Here is a 23,878-nt window from a genome sequence, read left to right as displayed (position 1 = left end):
AAAACCAAAGCGCCTTCAAATCAACGCGTAGGCAATATTGACTGTCATCGAGCAGGTTAAGTTGCATCCACGCGTTACGTGGTAAAATTGAAGGCGCGCTGGTTTTCTTCTATCTGATGAAGAGAAACTGCTCACACACGGCGCGGCGTAGGCATTAGTTGTTGTGAGTATTACATACAATTATTGAACAGGTTTAACCAAAGTCGGTCCAATTACACTTTATGTTGCTTAGTTTCCTACCAAGCTTTATTTCTTAATAGAAAACGAAAGCAACATGACTCCTTGAAACATTCCATGGATTTTTCCTGAATAATGAAAAATATACCCACAAAATATCATTTCAGGATGTTGTTTGATAGTTTTCCTATGAAAAAAATTTCACATGAGAGGAATATAGGTAACGTATCAGTGCTCCAGAGCCTAAAGGTACCTGACTCCATTTTTGTCCTTTCGAGATATCAGGGGAAAACCACGAGTCGGTCTCATTGATTCCAAAATGTAAATCGAAATTTTTGAAACTCCGTATCTCATAACCGGCGCGAGAAAGGACTACCAAATTTACCACACACATGGAAGGGTTAACGGAGATTCCGAAAACGTCTCTAACTCGATTTTTCCAAAGATTGGAGTTAGGATCCTTTTGGCTTTGGGGTACTGCCATGAAGTAGTCAGGCTAATTCTAGTCAATGACATCCAAATAATTAATTAAACATAATTAATTCTGCATTTCGAGGATGTGAAATTACATGTGGGGGTGGCGAAATTGGCATTTATGTTACCCATGACTCCATGATGCTATGGTAGCGTATTATTTCTTTCGGTTATAGGTCACGCTATTTCGAAAAACATGTTATACCGCAAAAACTCTTAAAGAGTCAACTCTTCGCAGATAAGTTAGAATCATCTTAAGGGCTGCTTATTGAAACTTTAGTCCGGACGGTAAGAAATCAAAAATCGAAGTATTACATACATGGTTAAAATAGAAGTGAAATCATATCTTGCCTGATATAGCAAGAAGTAGTCTCAATCAGCTTACTGATATAGGCCCGTGATCTACAATGTCATAGGTGTATATATCGACGGTGAAACTCCCACTTTGGTTTGCGACGTTGCAGAATTTCTGGAATACTTAATTTATTAATAAATAACTATTCAACGCCAATGGAGATGTTGCATGTGTGAGGAATTTGCGATTTGTCTGTTGATTCTTATGTAAAAGTTCGCGAAAAGCACGATGGTGCTGGTGCACTGGTTTTCTCTGAAATCATCTCTCAAGTTCAAAAAAAGCTCTCAAGTTGAGGCCAAAATGGAGGGGATATCCCACGCTATCCTGAGAGTCCACCTCTACATCAAGACAAACTCTTCATGCAAAGATGGGGAGCAAATGCATTGACAGGGCTGCCACATTATTTGGGGACTCTAAAACTGAAAACACGGCATCACTGCTAATGTATTTGCTCCCTATCTTTGCATGGAGAGTTTGTCTTGATGTAGACGTGGACTCTCAGGATAGCGGGGGATATTCCCTCCATTTTGGCCTCAACTTGAGAACTTTTTTTGAGCTTGGGAGTTGATTTCAGAGAAAACCAGTGGCACCATCGTGTTTCTCGCGAACTTTCACATAAGAATCAATAGTCAAATCGCATGTTCCTCACACATGTAACATCTCCATTCTAAAAAAATTTGGTGAGATTTCTCCTCTGGGAAAAAACATCGAGAAATAATGTTGATTCGTTAAAATAAGGGCGCAGATTTTTAAACATCACAAACGAGATACGTGGTTTGGGGGTTTCACCGTCGATATGAAATTTTTTCTCTTCCTGGGGGGAGGGGGGGGGGGGACGAGGAAAAAGTAAAAGACATACGTGCGAGCGACTTGACAGTGACAAAAATCGATAATCCCCGGGAATCCATGAATAATAAAACCGAGGAGCGTTTTTTTGACGCGGACATCAGTCAAGCGTTTAAAAGGCTCGCGCGCGCGAGCGGGAGGGTGTTAAATTTTTATCGTCCTCTAAAAAGCACGCATGCCGCGCCCCCACTTCAAATATTTACGCGCTCAAGATTGAACAATGCGTGATTGAAGCTCCTCTCCCGCGCGCGGCGAAAAAAATGCTCGTCGGCCCTTTTCCCGCCGTTTTGTGAGCGGGCCTTTTGTTTCCGAAACCCCTTTGATAGGGGCAAGAGACGAGCCGAACATCAACAGAGTTAATCCCTCCTCCCGCAGTACCGCCGCACAGGGAAGCGAGCCAACAAGAGAGATTGGACAAGTTTTTTTGGACTAAAATTGCAAACTTCGATGTTTATTTCGTCAAATTTTAAATTTTAAGGGGTGTTTCTCGTGGAGAATTTGACGAGGAAACCAATAGAACCCCTTTTAAAACATCAAAATTTCATATTGATGTAGCTATTCGCTTTTGAAGTTTTTTTAATCGTGTCCGACCTCTCTCGTTGACTCGATCCACTTTGCGCCGTTCCACTGTTGGTTGGTCCGTTAAACCGGATGAGTGCGTTCGAGTTGAGCCTCGTTCGGTGAAAGTGAAAGCACGAATTCAGCGTTATAGCCCGGATATCGTCTCCATGGATTCGGTTGAGGTAAAGCTCGAAGACTGACGAAAGTTGGAAAATTCATGGAAGTCTCAAAAGAGGCATACATCGGATGGTTCGATTCTCGATGTAGTTTTCGAGAGACCGGAATTCTGTACTGTTATTTACACGTCATCGAAAAGAAAGAGCAAGGGGTTGTTGGGTGATATGAAAATTTCCTATTAATTTTGGTGGTTCCCTAATGAATTAGGTTACCAACCCAAATGTTGCGGTACGACCACAATTGATTGGAAATGTCCATATCATCCAACAAATTGGGGTAGTACTACAATTTTAGAGATAACTACTGACAATTATTTCCTCTTGGTGTCTTTTTATTCGTTTTTCCTCCTGCCCTTGGCTATTTACTATCTTTTGTTGACTAAGAAGTTGAAATAAGGGAGTCGGAAGTTCGGACATTTTCCCGCTAGGACGTATTTCAGACAAAACGTGGATTTTTCCTCTAATAAAAAAAAAACTTTAAACTTTTAAATTATGTAAATTTTCTTCACGGCAAAATCCGCGGGGATTCGTCCATACGGGGAAATGTCTTAACGCAAATGGAATCCATTTAAGGATACGTCCGTTCGGTCTATTCTTCGCCATTCCTTTTAAACCTGCATTGCTGGTTTATTCACAACTGAATTGAGAAATAAATGTTGAATATTACAAGCTGGAAGACTTACTTGAAGAAACTGAAATCGATCTGAGTGAGGTTGCCGGAGCAGAGCTGTTGGCACTGAGGAGGGAGGCCCCTGGCCCTGCAGCAGGGTCTGTGGTCGATCCCGTTGGCCATGCACCCGAACGTGGCCGAGGCCCACGGCGCGCAGATCATCAGGTCCGTCACTTCCGCTGTTCCTGATTCCGATGGGTCGCACAGCTTGTCTAGGCACCTGATCCCAAGAAAATAAGTATTATTGGATCAATTTCTCATAGCAGATGAAATCGTAGCACAGGTTGTGTTAAAAAAATGACTTTTAATCCTGAAATTATCAACTGACCGATTGCGGGTTTACCCGTTAGGTCGTCTTGTCAGATTGGTATTAGACGGCCAGGTTGGACGTCTGACTCTGGTTCAATAGGTCCTGGGTTCGAAACCCGATTGTGACGACACATTTTCGCGAAATTGGCGAGTGAATTCTGCTTGGTGGAACAGACTTCACTTGGCCTTGATCCTCGAAAATTTGAAAAGCCTAGAGCATGGATGTGCCTATGGCCCTCATGCCATAGTACACTAAATAAAGTATACATATAAATGGATATTCTAACAGAATATAACCAGGAAAAAAAATCATTTGTCTTTTTTATAAAAAAATTAATTACACAGAATCAGCACATCTTCGGAAACATACTAACGTACCGATGTGTTTTTGTATTGATCTGACACACCTTTGCCGAATTAAAGGCAACAATGTGCAAAGCCACTTTGTCAAAGCTTCAAATCAGTTTTGCTCAAAAACAAATGTTTTTCAAAGACGCCTCTCTACGGGCAAACTCTTCAATTGGCGATCAAAAGAACCGAAAATCTTCCTCAAATTCGCAGATCTAATCCAGTATCTTAAATCTGAACGGTATTTTATCAGTAAGGTTTATGTCCGTGACAAAAGAGGGCGGAGAGGGACTTACGCCTTGTGACGGACGCCGGCATTGAAGCAACAAGATTTGATGTCCGGGAGTTCGGGCGTTTTGACGGCGGTCTTGTTCTTGACGGTTCCGGCGGTCAGCGTCAAGAATCGCACCGCGTACGAGGGCAGACTTGTTCCGTGGATGTTCTTGGCCGTCACTGTCACCTCGTACATCGTGTAGGGCACCAGATCGTGGACCGTCACCGACGTGTCAGTTTTGTTCACCTGCAATTCAAAAGACACCGTCTTAGGTTCAATGGCATTATTTAAAAGATTCCCTTTTCACATATATCGATGGGCAAACAACACAGGAAATGTGTCATTCGATCATTTTTCTAGTTTCACTGAGCTCTTCTAAATTATTTTTCTTGTGCAGTTTCGTTAGGAAAAATGCTTCTACGGATCTGGGTGTTTCCTTGGAAATTTTAAAACCATCTATTGCGACACACAAAATATATAGATGGCCAAAGTACGAAACCACGTATTTCCGTTTGCGACGTTACAGAATTCCTGTCGCACTTCATTTTTTTCCGTAAAACTAGTCGACGAATTTTTTTTAGACCTTCCTCGATTTTCTTCTCCGTGAACAGAATATTCTATCAGGTTATAAATTTGGCTTTTATCTCTTCGGAAAAATAAAAAAGGAGCGGGCATTTTGAAAAACCGCGATGAAAATACATGGTTTCGCACTTGGGCGGCCCGGGCCGCTGTTGGCACGCTACTTCGAATTCACATGTAACCCTTGTCAGGGCCCGGACTTTAAAACTGGTACCAGGGCCAGAGATGGGATGTAGCAGGCCTGGAGCAAAGATATAAACGGGAAACTGTTTTTACTTCAAAATATTTCTCCTTGACTTTGAATTTTTGACACAAGAAAATTCACGACGATTTGAATTCAAAACTAAGCCAGATTCATTTTCCACGAGAATACTACTTGGTGCATTTCTGTCTTCGGTCAATTTTACCTTACCCCATATCACCTTTCCAGGACTCTCCTTTCAGATTCATTTTCCACGAGAATACTACTTGGTGCATTTCTGTCTTCGGTCAATTTTACCTTACCCCATATCACCTTTCCAGGACTCTCCTTTCAGCCGGCCATGTACGGATGTATGGCCATGGACTGGATTTTTCATCCCACACCCTATGTGTTTGATCGTTGCCTTACTTGGAAATTGGGTGACAAACGGTCGAATCATAAGGAGCTGAGTTTTCTATCTGCAATTTTATTTGCCAGCAAAAAAACATGACGTAACTGAAAGAGTACGATGCTTGATTGTTGGTTGCCGATTTGCGTACAACGGTACTCGTGAAAATCAATGTAGGATTCTGCCTAACATTAGCTGGCTGAGTAGTGTTTCGGTCTTCAAAAAGATCTATCTACTTCTTGGAATGAGTAAATGTAAGTCATTTTTCCACGAGAAGTGTAATTCTGGTCCTAGTAATGAATTCATGTACAAATCCGCTAAAATCATATCCCCGTTAGTTTTTAGTGGGACTAAAACCCGGGATAAAAGCTGGTTATTACGAGAGGCACTCTTTGAAAAAGCTCATATTTTTCTTCTCCTATTCATTTTTCCTTCCTTGTGCACAGCCACTTTTCGCGCTAAAAATGACAAATAACCCAGTGGCCCGCACGAGTCAACCACGACACTAGAACTGGCGACAGTGTGCGACGACCGAGAAACCGCAATAAAATCTCTCATGTTTACTTCCGCTGCTAAGTGTGAAAATTGAGGATAAGAACCCCTCAGGCACCAGCGTGGAGACCGCCTTCTTTTCGAGGTTTGTTTATGTCTCATTTTCCTCGCTTTTTTATGTGCGGCACACTTTCTAAATAACACATTGAAACACTCCGAGCCTTGTGCGACAAAACGTTCCCGGGGCTTGCAACCGGCGGCGTATCTGTCAAAGTGCGCGTGAAACTGTGAGAATTATTCGGGCTTCAAGATTATGTTTTAGGCGAACTAAGATTCGTTTCCTTGGGAAACGTTTGAACGCGAAAAAATATTGAATGTCATACTAGTTTTTATGGGCTCTAGGAGAAACTTTGAGAAGATTTTTTTTTCTTTTTTAAATTCTGAAATGGTTGACGTAATATTCTCTTCAGGAAGTTCTTGCGATGCAAAATTTAAAAAAATATATATTGAAGGTATGCTTGACTGCATTTTACAAAGACGTTTAGATTCATCAGAATGCAAGGTGGATGGGAAATAAAATTTAATATATAAGGAAGTAAATATGATAAAAGGGCAACTTGTCAAAATGGTTTCAGCCAACATTAGCAGCGCTTTTAGCTTGGGAGGGAGGACCGGAGTTGGAATGATATTTAGGCTTTCGAAAAATTTCTGTTTTTTTTTCTTCAATAATTGTTTCCTCTGATTTCAATGGATAAAAATAAACTGCGTGGAGAAGAAATAAAATCTCAAGAAATCTAAAAAGTATCTAGAGAAATATAATCTTTTATTCTATAGAGAAGAAAAAAATTAGAAATGATCAGCAGATTCCAATTTTTGCCTTGAAGCAAAAGAAATACGAAAAAAACTGAGTAATAAAATAATTTAATATTATTTCCACGATTTCAAGTGTATGTGCAAATGATAAAAATCCTCGATTGCGGATAAACTCGTTAAAATCCTTCGGATCAGAAGCAAAACAACACAATCTAGAAAAATAGGCCGATACTCAAACGAATGCATGTTTATGGCTACGTAAACTTGCTCTAAAGGTAACTCAGCAGTCGAAGCGCTTTTTACACGATTTAAGTTAGGAATTCCTTCAATGGAGACTCTTAGTGCAGAGTCTTGCCCGATACAAAGTCGCTAGAGAGAGCGTGCCGCCAGGCAACAAGGTCCTGAAATCGATAGAATATGCAAAACGGTTTTGGCAAACGTTATTGTTGCAAACTTTATTGCTTTTCAGATGTTCCGACTCGTTCGATGCTCGCTTTGGTTTTAGATAAAGATTTATGGTTGACGAGCTCCACGCGAGGAAGGCGGTTTTCTCTTGGCGTAGTCTCGATATTTTCATCTTGTTTCATATCAAAAAGACGCATTGACGCAGAAGATATGTTCGAAAGAACATAATAAAGTGATGCGAGATACCCCAGGTTAACGACTTAATACAACGCTCGTGGCAGTTTTTCAAAGCCGAACTCGAGAACTTACAAAGACATTTCAAGGAGTCCTGAGTTAAGCATTGAGAATGCTCAAAAAAAATTTGAGGACTTTAGAAGACTTTTTCAGGTAATTTCACGGGAGTGCAAATATATTTAAAGACCTTAAATCATGTCTGAACTGGAAGTTTCCCCGCACAAAAAGTGCTCAGAAATGCTACAGCAAACCGGGTTGGGGAAGGTTTGAAGTATTTTATTGGAAAACTCATTTTGAAGACGAAGCAATCCAAAGAGTTATTCGGAAATTATAAAAAATGGTCAGACTTAAATTAGGTGCTATAGCTAAAATCCGCGAGAGGCGTCCCTACAGCACAGCGCCTGGATGCAACTATTCGTGCTCAAAGGATGTCCATGTTGCACACTCAAAAATTGAAGGCGCTATGGATTTTCGGACGCAAATGTGCTGGTGCACCTTTTAAGAGCCAGACCTACCTACCTCCTCTCCATCGGCATTTTGTTTGAAGAAATTGACAAATTCCGACCGATTTTCACTATTGTAAGGAAAATACATAAAATTAGATGTTATCCCTACATTTGAATAAAAATGAACCGAGCCGTTCTTATCTTATTCTTTGAAACAGAACAGCGTTAATCGTTGAAACGCCCATTTTCGTTTTACTCAATTTGGTAAAAGTATGCCACGGTGCACTGAGGTGCTCTTACACGTGCACGGTTACGAAGACAACACATGTACACTTTCATGGACATTGTCGTATTGCGTGCAATGTAGCATTTGCATCGTTGTGAGAATGCGCAAACTGAAACGCCTTCAAAGCTTTGGATATGCGATACGGGTTTCTATTGAGTGAAATTAGTCAATTGCATTTTGACGTTGGTAATGCGCGATGCGGGCGTGCGTGTATATTTACATCTTTGATTGAGCACGAACACCTAAAACGCCGTCAATTTTGGAGTATGCAACATGGACATCCCTTGAGCACGAATAGTTGCATCCAGGCGCTGAGCCGTGGTAAGGCCTCGCGCGGATCGTAATTATTGCACAAATAACATGAACGCCTTCAATTTTGGAGTATGCAACATGGACATCCCTTGAGCACGAATAGTTGCATCCAGGCGCTGAGCTGTAGTAAGGCTTCGCGCGGATCGTAATTATTGCACAAATAACCTGAACGCCTTCAATTTTGGAGTATGCAACATGGACATCCCTTGAACACGAATAGTTGCATCCAGGAGCTGTGCTGTGGTAAGGCCTCGCGTGGATCGTAATTATTGCACAAATAACCTGAACGCCTTTAATTTTTCGAGAATGTACTCGACGCACTTCTTTACCATGAATAATAGATGCATCGAGGAGTTTTGACATAGGGCCGCATTCATCAGGTTCATGTCAAAAATACATCAGACCACGGACAATGTATTCTTCGGGAATGTTTTCCGCAGAAAACTCAAATTTCGATTCTTCGACCAGACTTAATAAAAATCGAAATCGGAAAATGTGCAATCCTGGACTTAGGTCTTTTATCCTGAGGACTGTGACGAATACATATTTTTCAGTTGAGGTCGTACGAATTTCATCCACGGTGAATGTGAAGATGAATCGATACCAAATTTGGGGCGGGTCGAATGCCATTGGAGGGGAGGGGAAGGGTTCGATGATGAGGAAATTCCTCGCACTAAATTTTCGCCGACGGAGTCAGGGTCTTGGCTCTGGGGTCGCGCCAGATTCCAGTCGAAACCGATAAGCGTGCGGTCATAACGCGGTTAGGGGTTGCAAAACTGCACCGAAACATTATCTCACACCCACCCTGAGCCTTAACTTGAAGGCAATGTTGTTGTACTAGGGAAAAATACCGCATGAAAACTCACACGTTGACAGATTTCATCTGATAATATGTTAAGTTTCATGAAAACTTGTAAACATTTTTTTCTCAAGTTTCCAGAAAATTGTGTTCTTATTCTGTAGATTATTCCTGAAAATCTCGATGCAAATTATTCTTTCGGGAAAATGGATATTTAACTGCTAGAAATTTGGCAACACTCGAATGCTCTTATGGCGTTTTCCCTTAGCACGATGGTGCAGGTTGTAGCACTAACCCGACACACCCTCTACAAAAGCTCAGCAGCGATGGTGGTTGATGCTACAAGCTGTTGCGGGGATAAAACGAAATTCAAAATGTTTCCAAGTATGCAATTTAGGCACTTCAATTTAATAAGCTATTTTGAAAACGTGTCATCTTCATTACAGTGATGCCACAATGTAATATGCGTTTTTTCCCTCACTGTAGTAGTTTTAGCTCCTTTAGAGAAAGACGGTTAGGATATGAAAAGCCTATTCCTGGTTGGCTCCCATTTTTCCGTTTTTTATTGTCCTATTAACCTATCTTGGGTTACTTGAACTAAAAAAGTTTGATGCTCCCTGCAACATAATGTTTTCCAGCGGTGTCTCTAATTAGCCCTTTACTACACTGACTGCTGGCACTCTGCTGGAACTCAGAGCTACTAAACAACAAGGACTTAATGGATTTCAATAACGACTCATCCGTCTAATGGCTCATTTTGGATTGAGAATTCCTCTGGATTTTATCTGGTTTTATCGATCCATCCGGCAACACAGCCGAATAAACAGTCTCGGCCCTAAAGCCGGTCAAGCACACTGCAAATACCAGACCGGCTTTCAGCTTCTCCCAAGTGGGGTTACCTCCCTTGTATTCTTCCATTTCCCTTATTTACAGCTGTGCATTCCATTTTCACTTAAAGAAAGTTGAACGGAATGAAACTCCGGGTCGTATTTTACGGCGAGTATATTTCACACTTAAAGGTAATTTCGAAGGTGGGGGAGGGTGACAAAGGACTTGAAAATTTCATTGGGGAGACTTCTCTTCCGCTGGGTCAGATCGTGGGGAATACAAACAAACGCTAAAACGCAGTTCGGTTCTTCCATTTGCTCGCTTTTCTAAGATGTTGTGCTCGATTTTTTCCCCGGCAAAATTCGGATGCATCAGATTCAAAACGCCCAAGCAGCATTTTTTAACCCAAAAAATGCAGATTTGCTGGAAAAAATGTGCTATTTAAGTGCCGATTCATCTCGAAAAATTAACTAGGATCGTCAACATTTGAGAATCCTCACTCGATTTGATTGCGTTTGAACCTCGATTTTTTCTCCGTCATTAAAGCCTCATTTTTTTTCCTATCAAAAAATTGCGATTTTTCTCCCTCTGATATTGCACAAAATCTACATAATAATTATGCAATTATTCAGCAACCTTATTGCAATAAACGGAAATATTAGGCAGTTTTTAGTTCCTATAATGAATTACGGTTGATAAAACGCAAGTCACCTCCAAATCGAATGGCAACCCATCGAGGTCATTGCTATTTTGCGCGGTAACGTTGCATGGTGCCGACGATCATGGCGTCAAAAGACCCAAAATCTGATAGCGGAGTCGACGATTGTTGACGTCGTGCACAGGCAGTAAAAAGTCAAAATGGGCCCTGAGCATGGTGTGAACTATCACGGTGTCAACAAATAAAAAACATATTCCTCACAAGTAGAACCAAAAAAGTAGGTTTCCAGGAGGGGTTTGGGTCACAAATAATGAGATTAGATGAGGTAAGGCTAGGCTAGGTAAGTTTAAATTAGGTGAAGTCAAAGATGGGCAGGGTAAAGGTTGGGGAAGGATTGGTTCAGTGAAGTTGGGTCAGGTCAGATAAGATAAAGTTGGGTTAGGTTAGGTTACGTAAAGCTGCGGACCGATTATTGAAATTTTGTGTTTGTCAGGCGGACATAGATGACATAGGTTAAAAGGCGGAACGTGATTGGTCGGCTACGTCGTATCGCTGATTTGTCGTGCCAATGTCGGGTTGAACTCACGACAAGCTATCGGCACCTCTTAAGTTTCCGACAGTATGTCGTCCATTCCACCTGACGAAGGCACGACAAAGCAGCGATAAAACATAGCCGACCAATCACGCCTCGCCCTTTAACCTATGTCATTTATGTCCGCCCAACAAACACAAAGTTTCAATAATCGGCCCGCTGGGTAAGTTTAGGTTAAGTTAAGCGAGAGAAACCACGGTTCACAGGAACATGTGATGAATGACGTCACTGGTTCTTACCTTGACTAGAACGCTGTGTGCAAGAGTGGCGGTGGGTGCAGGTGTGGCGGCGGAGCCGTTGACCCGGGTCATGGCCCTGCTGACGTCATCGTAGCGGTTGTCGAAAGACTTGAGCATCGTGATGTTGACTAGATACTGGATAACGGTGCGGCCGTTAGACTGGGGAGCCTTCCACAGAACGTCGACAGAACTGTCCGTCAACGGATCCACCGATACTTCCAGGGGAGATCCTGGTAGCAGCTCTGATAGCCGCGACAAAAAAAAAACGGGATTATTAGATACTCAATAATACATATACTTTGCTTGTATTTTGATCGAGTTGAAAGCAGGAATACATTTCAGAAAAATCGTTACTTTGATTAAAAACTTCATCAGAGCGAAAGTGTCTTGAACTCGATTAAATGCAATGAGTTCTTTGGAAAAGATCATTCCGAGGTTTCGCAGCGAGTTTTCCTGGCTTTTCCTCAATTTTTCTGGATTCAGCCTAATTTCCAGACTTTTTCAGGTTTTCCGTTTCCGAATATAGACTCAAAGTTAAATTTTTACATTCAGTATTGCGATAGGAAAATTTTGAGAGCTGTGTTCATTAACATCATAGGAAGTTCCAAGTCGTTTATACTGTGATTAAGGGAAGTCTAAGGAGATCCTTCATATTCATCACAGGAATGGCAATTTCAACACATCGCGAGTAAAATTCAACAGTATAACTTTAGAAAATGGTTTGCCACTGAAAAAAAAAGAATTACAGAAGAGGAAAGTGTTAGTTTTTAACAAATTTTACGGTCCTATCTTGAAATGCCCGAAGCCCGGGAAATTTTTCCTTTATCTTTTCTATTTCGTCCGACGGCAAACTATTGTAAACCTTTGCAAGAGTATATTTTCAAAGTAATATTGTTGGCCTTTCCTTAATTTAAGTTAAAATTGTCCTTTTAATGATTTTAAGGATTTCTTAGACCTGCTTTTAATCACAATATAAACCATGTCAGGTCAGATTGACTACTAAAACAAGCTGGCCAAAAATCAGTACTTTACCAGTACTTTCTCAGTACATACCCAAGAAATTCAGTACCTCCTCAACAGAAAAATTCATTACTTTTTCAGTACCTCTATTTGACGAAATTTGAATTTTTCGCTCAAATTGCGACAAAAATGAGTAAAATTCCGGACCTTCTTCCGGGATTCTGCACTTTTTTAGTACTTCCGGACCGCCATTAAAAAATCAGTACTATTTCCGGACTTGTAGACCCCCTGGGGGTTTCCTTAGAGAAAGGGAGCTGCGCAAGGGAAAACAATGACCTACCTAAGACTACTTATGACTATACCTCAGAAAGACTTGGTTCTTTTTTTTATTAAATTCAGCCCTCTCAGTGTATATTGAATTGATTTTGAGTGGGATTGAGCTCACCTATTCCTCGGCTGATGCAGGCGAGAGTTTGCTCGGTGTAAGAGGAGCAGGAGAAGTGGGTCTTGATGTTGTCCGTGATGACGGTGTACTCGCCCCGGCAGACGTCTTGGCAGATGTCCGGCACGCCCTCCTTCATGCAGCACGGCACGTGATTCCGTCCGTCTGCCAAAAGAAAACAACGCTTCAGTACTCCGAAGCCACTTTACCCGCGACACGCCACAAAACGCGACGTGAGAAGAAAATTTACCCAACTTTATTCCATTTCTCAACCCTTTCAAAGCGGGTCGTTGACCGACCCAAGGGGCTGGGACAAACTGCAACACTGGGAAAAAAAAGTCGCTTTGAAATAGAGTCCAGACTATTAAAAACATTGACAAGAAAAAATACTCTTGATTCAATCGGACTTCTTGTTGGAGTCAAAAGGAAATTTGCCTAAATCAAGAGACTCGGCTCTTCGATTCAAGGAAAAATCGGATTGAATCAAGAGTATTTTTTCTTGTCAATGTTGTGAAGAGTCTGGACTCTGGACCAAAGCGACTTTTTTTCCGGTGAATGTCAACGAACTCTCTTCTTCGTTTTTAAAATAAGCCGTCTTTATGCTTGAAGAGGCTCTGTGAAAATGAATAGAGCAAAAAGAAACGATGCAAGACGCAAATCATGTGCGCATAATTCCTTCCAGCATAAATATACATCCAACTTAGGTTCTATGTTACACAAAGGGGCTGTGCATTTTATATTCATTCTTTGAGTGTGCTACCTATTAAACCTTTATCTTCAAGAAAATATAAATCGGAAACGATTATTTAACTTGGAGGACTTTTCCAGACCAAAATTACGAGTTAAATACTTTGGGTCGTGTCAAAATAAACGCACTAATCGGGGTTGAAAAATCAATTCAGCAACACCGCTTGTTTCGTGATGGGAAGGGAAGAGGTTCATTGGCGGATCCAGAATTCTTCAAAGGGGGCGAAAGGGGGGTGGGTCGGGAGGCTTCCCCCCAAACATTTTTTGAAATATTAAAGAATGGGCCTGTTGCAAACTTTTGCTAGAGCAAAAATAATAGTTGTTTCTTATAGATAATGCCTCAAAAATCACGATGAGCGCATCGGCAAAGTCTGAAATGCACTCATAACTTCACAGTCTGCGTAACAAATGTGCGGTTTTTTGAGCTTCCCGCTTCAAAAACGATACTACGGCACAGGTGAACATTTTGTAAGAGGAGTCGTTCCATCGTCGGCAATAATCATCATGGCCGACGCCAATCCGCCAAAACACGTCTGATGGGACGAGATAACACCTGAACTGGATTAGACCAGATAACAATCGGTGTGTTAACGTTCATATTTTCCACGCCCGAATTGATTGACTTTGAACTCTCCTCGAATTACGCGCGGAACTGCGCGCAAGCGTCGGCCATGATGAATATCGCCGACGATGGAGCGACTCCTCTAACAAAATGTTCATCTGTGCCGTAGTATCGTTTTTGAAGCGGGAAGCTTAAAAAAACGCAAATTTCTTACGCAGATTGTGAAGTTATGAGTGCATTTCAGACTTTGCCGATGCGCTCATCGTGATTTTTGAGGCATTATCTACAAGAAACAACTCTTATTTTTGCTCTAGCAAAAGTTTGCAACAGGCCCATTCGATAAGTGGTTTGAGTCAATTTTGTCATGAATAATTATCGAATATGATGGTCCTTCCTTCTTCTTTCCTCTATGCTTACTTTCTCGCTCCCCTTGCGGATAGTAGACGTGTTGTCATCCAAACAAAAAAAAAGTTGAAATTTCATCATTTCTAGGCGTCTGAAGGTGCCTGAAGTAAAAAAAAACAAATTTGAAAAAAATTGCGTTTTCCTTTTTTCTTTCTTCCCCTTCTATTCCTCCTTTTTCCGGGCAAACGAGGGGGAGGGAATTCTACGCCCCCTTCGACCACGAGTTAGGTCCTTCTTGATCCGCCAATGGTGACTTTGTGTTAAGGGTGTCATTAAAAATAGGGGGGGATTGGGTGACAAAAAGTCGAGCAAAATGGTTCGGCGGGTACTTTAAACTCCTTGAAAGACCCCGGACGAGGCGTTGAGAACTGACCTGCCATGCACTTGACGATGGTGGGGAAGTCGGCCTCGCAGTTCTCGGGGTCTTGTCCGGTGTTGCCGTCGAGGATGCTCTGGATGCTGCAGAAACCGAGGCAGGAGTGGGTGACGTTGGCGGCGACGCAGCAGTCTGTGTAGTTGTGGTTCTTCCCGTTTGTCCCGGTCCCCAGGCCCGATCCCGAGGGCTCCTCCACGCTGTAGTCGCCCTCCTCCTCCGACGAATCCACCGACTCGACCGAGCTCCCGGCACCCGCGCTCGACGTCCCGTTCTTCTTCGGCGGCGGCTGCAGTTGCGCCGATAGCACTACAAACACAAAATTACTCATTTTGATACACCACTAGGGGCCGGATTTAGGGTAAAAATGGATCGGCGCACACTGGACCGAGTCTATAGAAGTCGGACAAAGTCTGAAAACTTGAAATGTTTATATTCTCGAAAATGGACCGCGCTAAGTAGAAAGAAACCAAGCCACATCAGCTATTGCCAAATCGAATTGGGCAATTCAATTTTTTACAGGAAAAAGGTTGTACGGATTTTTGTGAAAATTTCGATGAATTTTTTGCATAGTACGAAGCAAATTCCTTAAAATTTTCGAAAGAATCCGCAAAAACGTTGTCTTGTAAAAAATTATCCTGTCCAGTTAACTTTATAAGTCGCTTGCATCTAGAGTCCAGACTCTTGAAAACAATGACAAGAAAAAATACTCTTGATTCAATCGGATTTTTGCTTGAATCAAAAAAAAAAATCCGCCTAAATTAAGAGGCTTGGTTCTCGATCTAAGCAAAAATTCGATTGAATCAAGAGTATTTTATTGTCAATGTTTTTAAGAGTCTGGACTCCAGATCCAAGCGACTTTTTTTCCAGTGAATTGGCAATAGCTGATGTAGCTTAGTTCCTTTCTGCTAAACGCGGTCAAAATATGAAACAAAAAGGTTCAAACGTGGCTCTATTGGGATTCTCGAGAGATTTCCTCTCAGAAACTTCCGTTGAAATTGAATTTGTGACTATATGTATAAACATCAATATTTTAAATTTTAGCCAAAAAATTAAAGTCCCACCTCTTCGAATAGCTCGTTCCATTGTGCGAAGATGCGATTTTTGAGTACTACCGATCAACAATCTGATTGACATACATCGCGAACAAGAAAAAACCACTCAGAAATGTGGCCCGGACTTAATGAGACAAGGTGGTAAAACAGTGTTGAGTCCACACTACTTTGCGGGGAAAACACGGCCAAAGGTTCAATCATTTTTTTTTACTCTAATTGAACATTTTTGAACTTTTGGCCTTGTTTTCCCCGTTAAATAATGACCCAGCAGCAGACCCAGCTCTGCTTTACCACCTTGTTACATAAATAGCAAGCACAGTTAAAGGACATTTGAACTTCATTTTTCGATTAGGATCTACAAATTCTTCCCCATCCGTAAAAACACTCGTGTGCATAGGGAAACTAATGGTACATACGTCGTTTCTGAACTGAGCCAGAAATTGAAGTTTCAAAGTGCAAAATGTGGTCTATTTATTCGATACTCGGTTCGCAATTTATATTAAGCAGATGAAATTTCGATCGGCACTCAACAGTCGCTCGATGACTCATTTTGATGGCGAAAACAAAGCTAAAAAAACTAAATTAACAATCAAGTTTGACCAAATTCCGAGAATTATTTCTTGATGAAGATTGGAATAAAGAGGAACCAAGGATAAATCTCTATGAATTTAATACAAAGCGTGTGTTAGCAGAAGAACTTAAAGATATTTAAACCACCTGCCATTTAACCATCTGATATTTAAGCTTAAAAGCTTTTGCAAAAGGCAACGCACCCCACCTGGGGGGGGGGGGGTGAAGAGGATATTAGTATTTTCTCATCTCTCGGGATAATTCACTTTCGATTATCCTCAAACGATGTAATTTAACTCCTCGTTCATTCGTCTCGCTCTTCAATTCCGAGAAGTCCCTTCTCGGCGAGGTATTTTCACTTAGATTATCAAAAGCCGTGATATTTTGGAGGCTCGAGGGGGGCTTGCGGAATGCGGGAAAAGTTAATAAATAAAAAAATCTCTCGAGAGCCGAGATCCGAGGACCTCGGGGTGACTCCTTGTGATAACTTTGATAACGCGAGAAGATCTTGAGAACTCGAACTTTACTTGAAGAAACTCGAATAGAGGGAAAGCACGACTACTTCCTGCGAGAAATGAGGATGACGTGTGCACAAAAGAAAATGAATAAGCCAAGCACAAAGGGAGCCTCTTTTGAGGACGATTTTTTCCTCAAGCACAATCCTACGCAACCTTCTTCAGTCTAAATTACCGTCTCTAATGATAAAAATTGAAATTACTATCATCGTATTATTGATCAATTTACTATCATACCATAACATACCAAAGGCAATATATTTCAATCTGAAAATGACATTAACGCTTGAATTTATTTTTGTTGCTAGGACTGATCCCTAAGATCCTAAGTTTAATAACACCAAAGCTAGAATTGATGATTCGACACGAACTCATTCATAAAAATTGAAATTAGCTATGAAATAAATAAAGTTTTTGAATGTGATATTTACAAAATTCTACTATTTTATGGCTTTCTATTTCATTCTACGATTATTCTATTTATAAATTCTACTTTACTTCTGATAAAATGATTAAATTAATTATCTTTGTCTTTAATATTGAACATTTTGACCTCGAGTTAGGTCTTTCCAACTTAATTCCAATTTACTTTTAAATTATTTTTTATAACTCTCCTTATTAAGTTACCCCACTAACTTAATTTGAATGTAATACACTTTACTTTTTAAAAAATTATGTGTTGACTTACCAATTAGTTTATGAAACGAGCGAACGACTGGTTCACTGTTGACCTCACAGACATACATGCCAGCGTCACTGACGGAGACATTTTTTATGGCCAAAACCCAAACGTCATTACCTGGAAAAAAAAATTACGTTGTCAGGTTTAAACTTTTTATTTGGTGATTTAACAAGTTTCATATAAAATTATTTTGACCGTTGAAGTTCTTTTCAAAATTTCCTCTCATTTTATTGTTGTAAGGATCTGACTTCAATCTCGCCTTCGCAATACTTCAAAATTTCTCAAGTGCCGAGAAATATAAACGATTACAATTACTCACCACCATTTACTCTCTTACTTAAATATATCTTTGAACCATTACTAACTATCAATTAAACTCAATCTATTTTGATAAAAATACTAATTTTGACTATTTTTCACTCTTGCTTTCCTTATTGAGACGTAGAGAGACTCACCTTTGATTTTTTTGTCCTTTGGTTTTACTGAAACAAATAAAAAATGAACGGTTCGTCAATTTAATGAAATAATTGTGATTCTAACAATTGAAAACTAAGGGTTACGAGAAATTTGAAAAAGTACATCTTGCACGAACCGGGAGTTTTTTATTCAATCATCTATCTCTGCGTAAAAGTTTCCGAGGAATACGATGGTGAAACTATGATGCTTTCTACAATCAACTCGGCGAGCCTTGTGCTACTTTTGGTTGAGATATAGGAAATTGGACACACATCAATATAAATTGTGTGTTGATTTTGGTGCAGTTTGCGTTGAATTAAGCGCCAAACCAATTGAAAACCCGGGAAAACCCAAAGTCAACGGAAGGCTCGGGTTACTTTGCGTTTCACTTCACATATTAACCACACTTTTTGATTATTTTCATCTCCATGTGGTTCATTATTGCAAAATGTAGTTCAATTCCAAAAAACATCCTTAGAAAGTTTCCTTTTTTAAAAAAAATGAAGAAGTAAATACTAAAAATAGAAACTAAAAGCTCAGTTAAAATGAGCATCGTCGCGTTGCATTCCAAAAACTCTCGAAACTTTTTTTTACTTCAGATATTATCATTTTCGATGACGCTCATTCAGTTGATATCCGACAACGCGGTGACAAACGGTGGTTTTTCGGCCGATTCGAGCGGCGTTTGATGATCTCGCTTTTCCATCTTCTCGGCGCCGCGCAGTAGAGCGAGTTACAAGGAGAGGTTGCACACGATAAGGAAATAACAGCGTAAAACATTATTAATACAAAACAAAGTGGTTTAAAAGGGTTTCCATAGATTTTCTCGTGAAATTTTCATTACGAAAAACCCTTACAATCTAGCATATGACAAAATAAACATCAAAATTTGCAGTTATCGTGAAAAATTCTTGTCCGACCTCTCGAAACAGCTTCTTCCGTTGTGCGACGAGGCGGAGGAGAGGCGACCGAAATTGGCTGTCAGTATATTGTTACTCCAATGTCAAACACTGTCCGGAAGATTGATGATCGGTCCGATGCCACCGATCAACCCCCCCTCCCACCCCCTATTGACCCCACCACCTGTCCGCCGATGAGGGGTTGGAGGATGAGCCAACTTCGCATCGCGTCCGTGTCGGACCCCGAAAAGATTATCCTTTTAGCGGAGTTATGTTTGCTGATGACCTCATTTTCAGTGGCGAGGCGTTAATCATCGACTTTCGATATTTTCCCACTTGAAGCTGTGGTAAAAATCGATACTTAAGGAGCACTCCAATAATCGATTCGTTTCCGTAAATTAAGGCGAAGAACAAACGATTCATCGTGAATACGCCACACTGCTTCTCATTTTGGCCCTTTGTTGGGGGTATTTTCTCTGGAGTTCTCGAACTTTATGAAATAGCCGCAGGTGGAAGCTGCCACGCTGCATCTGCGGGAAAATTAGGAGACTCTCCTGGGGAGAGTTGAATTTGGCATAACTTATAAAATGAAGGGGCATCATTCGCCATATTCCTTTCCACAAATTATTTGACGGGCGTACAGAGGAAGATACCTCTTTTTAAATTAAACTACCGTGACTTTCGCGACGCGCCGTCTGACCGATACCAGTGGCGTGGCGTGAATTGCGATGCACCGATTGTTCTGCCATTTAAACCTATGGTAAAAAATCGATTATTAAGGTGTTCGCTGCGAACACCCTGTTTATCGATCCTTTTCCATAGGTTAAAATGGCATAACAATCGATATATCGCAAAGCACACCACGCCACTGACCGATACCGCACCCCTAGCAAAAAGAAACCGCTCGAAGCCCGAAAAATGCGTCTGAATTCTATGACCCTGATGACCGTATCGGCTGATTTTCATTTTCTTATGAACAAAGATCGTTGATTTAGTTTTTGACATGTAAAAATTGACCACGATTTTTTCCTTTCACATACGTTTTTATCGGGAGTATACGTATTTGTTTCTTGCATCCGAAATGACTTTTTCCAGATGAACATTTCGCTTCAAGCCCTTCGTAGTAACTCTGCTTATTGTCAAAAGCTCAAGACGAGAAAACAGAAATGTAGGTTATGAGGCCTCATTTTGTTTTCCAGTGCTTCGTTATCACCGTCCAGTGCTCCAGTAGCCATGGAGGTTTCATAACCTTGCTTTTTATTAAAACACCCACTTCGTCGCAAACAGTGTTGCCATGCTGAGTACAAGTTTGAATTTCCATGTGCGTGTCTTAAGGAATAAAATAATATGGCCGAGATACTTTTCTAAGTGCACAAATGAGCCTCACTTGTTAGGGCAGCGCATATGCACCGTTACAAAAATGTCACCTTAAAAGTGCGGAAAATGGGCCAGAGATCGACTGACTCAAACTGGAGTTATTTCTTTCGCTCACCTGCTCCTAAGCTAGAGCCGATTTTGAGCCGATTCCTGTAAACTCTTAAAGATAGTCTGAGTCAACCTTTCATCAAGCGTTCTTTTAACTTACCGCTACATGGGCATTTTTCTATAATTTCAAGGTATTCATTTGTGAAATTTGGATAAAATAACATATTTTCTAGTAATTTGAGTCTCATTCTGTCAAATGGTTCATCAAGTCTTACACACGCGAGTCAAAGAGTTTAAGTGATCTACAGCCTGCAATAATGATCCAATATTTCTGGCTCGCTGACGAAAGCACCTATCTGGATACGAAAAGCGACGAGGGCATATGAGCCAAAAATAGTACTTCTTCATTGCAAATGTAGTGCAATTACAATGCAATGTTTCAAAGTTTCACCTAACAACCTTACGTCTTTATTCTGTTAACGAGCCCATGCTCTACAACAAAACTTTGAAGGACTTTTCCTCGATTCAAAAAGAAAATTCACGAACACTATTTACAAAAAAGTAACTAATCTTGAGTAAACAAATTGATAGTATAAGACGGAATTTTCCGGCGTTGCGATGAAATTAAGCCTCTTTAATTCTCACCCTCTCAAATGTTAACGCACACTATTTTGGCAAAAACGTAATTTCTCGGCGAAATGGCATCGAGGTTCGGGACGACCCGTCACCCATACTGGTCGCTCTCTGGCAAACAAAGCCATGTCTTGAGAGTTTTTAATAAAACTGGAAAGTCCTTCATCCGGACACGACTTTTTTTCGAAGCCACCAGAGGTGGATCGAGGGAGAATATTCTAAAGGTTCTTTTCTTCTTAAAGTGCCAATATTCAGAGCATTTCTTTTATCGCCGGAAAAATCTACGGAAGGACCCCTTTGTGCAGCACTAATGATGTTTCTCTTCTCAACCACAAATATTCACAATCATGGCACATAGTGGTGATGTCTTTCGGAATGGGCCACTGTCGGAAATGTAGATTTTGGAGGCAGTAGGTGATCAAAGCGAAATCAATACGTTTACCGCGATAATTACCAACTGCACCTTATCGATCAGAAAATGGTTAAGTACGTGTGTCCTTTAAGCCGTTTCAAAGTCCCCGATGTTGTACTATTTTTATCCAGAGAAAAACTAATTAACGTTAATTTTTTAAATTATTTTTATGTGATGTTCATATGGAGTAAAGAAAAATCATGAAAAAATGTTCGTAACATTGAAAAAAGAGTCACCGGCTCTATATAGATACCGTTCATTCCGGGCTCAGAGGCCGAAAGTTCCAAGTGCTGGAGCAGTGACTTCGAATACTCCGGTTGCTACGTCCGAAACTTTCGGCCTCTGAGCCCGGAACGCGGACGACATGTCTATGAAGCCCGTAAGTACGGCTTCCACGACCGGAGTTTTCTTAAGTGTAGTTCTCCTTCGTAAAAATTAACTTTGAAAATAAATCTGCGAGGTATTTTGGCCTCAGATTCAAAGTTAGCCAAGATATTTGATGTAATCAATGTGACATACCGCATGCCGGTTAGAACAAAACATAACCTTACTGGAAAAAGAAGTTGCTTGGATCTGGATTCCAGACTCTTATTACCATTGACAAGAAAAAATACTATTGATTCAATCCGATTTTTCCTTGAATCGAAGAGCCAAGCCTCTTGATTTAGGCGGATTTGATTTTGATTCAAGCAAAAAGTTCGATTGAATCAAGAGTTTTTTTTTCTTGTCAGTGTTTTTAAGAGTCTGGACTCTAGATACAAGCTACTTTTTTTTCTAGTGCTCTGAACAAATCACCTAAAATATATTTCTGGAAAACATAGGTGCATATTTCAAGCCAATCAAAAATAAGACCAGAACCTAAGCTTGAGTTGAAACTCCCTTTTCTTTGAAGTTTTATTTCGTCTGTACTTGAATTTTAGTAGAAAAATTGAAGTATTAATCGCGGAAGCAGCTGACACGCTAAATCTGACAACGGTGCAATGCAGATTCTAGATTCAATTTGTCCCGACAAGACGCCGATACTCCCCAAAGACCCGATGTCGACCGAGTGGAAAAAATTGCTCAGTTGACGCACGCTCCCTCGGGAGAGTAGTCACAAGCTCACGGAGGGATGCGAGGGACGCTCCTCAGTCCCGGGATCTCCATGTTTAACCCGTCCAACAAAAAGACATTTCGCAGCCGTTAACCACTCAGGTGTGAAGACATTAGAATGACTCTAGTCCCGCTGTCACTGGTCCCGCATTCGGATCCCGGGGACAAGCTGCGAGAGGTAAAAGGTCAAAGACAAAAGAATGTGTGTTTGAAGCATGTCACAGATGGGAGAGTTGCGAGAATGTGTTGTTTCTTCCTTCGAAAAATACGCTATGGACTGAAAAAATAATCCAGGGCAGCAAGAAAAGCGTTCAACGTGGAGGCGCAACGTGCCTTGTCCAGTTCTGCCGTGCTAAGGAGAAACGCCGTATGAGCCTCCAGGCGTTGCCAAATTTCCTTTAGAAAATAAAAAATTTCAGGAAAAATTAGTAAACATTTTTCTCCCAATTTTTCAGGTAATTTTGTTCGCAATTTCACCTAAAGTTTCTAAAAATTGCAAGGGAAAATAGCCAATGCTTTCCTCAAAAATAAACATTTTATCGAAAGAAATTTGGCAACTCTCGAATGTTCATCCGGCGTTTTTTCTCAGAACGGCAGAGTTATCCTACCTCTCTCTAGTTTTGAAATATACCCTTAGAGAGACACCTCGTTCTCTTTTTGAGCATGAGATCGAACGAAGCAAATGAGGAATTACAACATTGAGTTTTGAATAATGTCTTTACAGCAACGTAATTTAAGACTGCTTATACAAATGAGATTCCGAAGTCACTTACATGTCTTCAATCCTCTCATAGAAACGAAAACTTTTTAAAATGCAACTCTCACTAACCTCTCTGTAACAGCGACAATCCAATGCAAGTCTTCAATTTACAGGAGGGATTTTAAAAACAAATGTAACCCCTTCTCAGCTTCGATCGTCTAAATTTAAAGCATATTCATTCCCTAATTACATTAACTTTTTCCAGAAAGGCCCAGCGTGAATATCGTATATTCTATATGCTGAGTTCCTTACAATTTTGCAGCGTTTTCTATTTGTATGATCTCTCTATGTTACCAGTTGGCTGATTTCCATACCTTGACACGATTTATTCGAGATTAAGTGAGTAAATTTGGATGGATCCACGCTTCCGCACGAGGACAACTGGTTAGGAATCGATTTTATCGAATCTAAATGCAAACCTTATATG

The 23,878-nt window shown here is 40.7% G+C and overlaps 1 protein-coding gene across 10 annotated transcripts in view; it reads right to left on the bottom strand.

Annotated features, from left to right (window-relative positions):
* Positions 1-23,878, bottom strand: part of LOC109031066 (Ig-like and fibronectin type-III domain-containing protein 1) — a 415,859-nt gene that overhangs the window by 24,129 nt on the left and 367,852 nt on the right. For all 10 annotated transcript variants that reach the window (XM_019042365.2, XM_072298097.1, XM_072298099.1 and 7 more), the window contains 7 exons: positions 18,230-18,256; positions 17,781-17,891; positions 14,953-15,261; positions 12,869-13,030; positions 11,464-11,705; positions 4,213-4,436; positions 3,273-3,479 (listed from right to left, as the gene is read on the bottom strand). In XM_019042365.2, coding sequence (XP_018897910.2) covers positions 3,273-3,479; positions 4,213-4,436; positions 11,464-11,705; positions 12,869-13,030; positions 14,953-15,261; positions 17,781-17,891; positions 18,230-18,256 — 1,282 coding nt within the window. The remainder of the gene's footprint in view (positions 1-3,272; positions 3,480-4,212; positions 4,437-11,463; positions 11,706-12,868; positions 13,031-14,952; positions 15,262-17,780; positions 17,892-18,229; positions 18,257-23,878) is intronic.

This window comes from Bemisia tabaci, chromosome 3, assembly GCF_918797505.1.
Source record: "Bemisia tabaci chromosome 3, PGI_BMITA_v3".
NCBI classification, from domain to species: domain Eukaryota; kingdom Metazoa; phylum Arthropoda; class Insecta; order Hemiptera; family Aleyrodidae; genus Bemisia; species Bemisia tabaci.
Note: the sequence above shows the minus strand (reverse complement) of the source record. Positions and strands in the feature narration are given on the sequence as shown.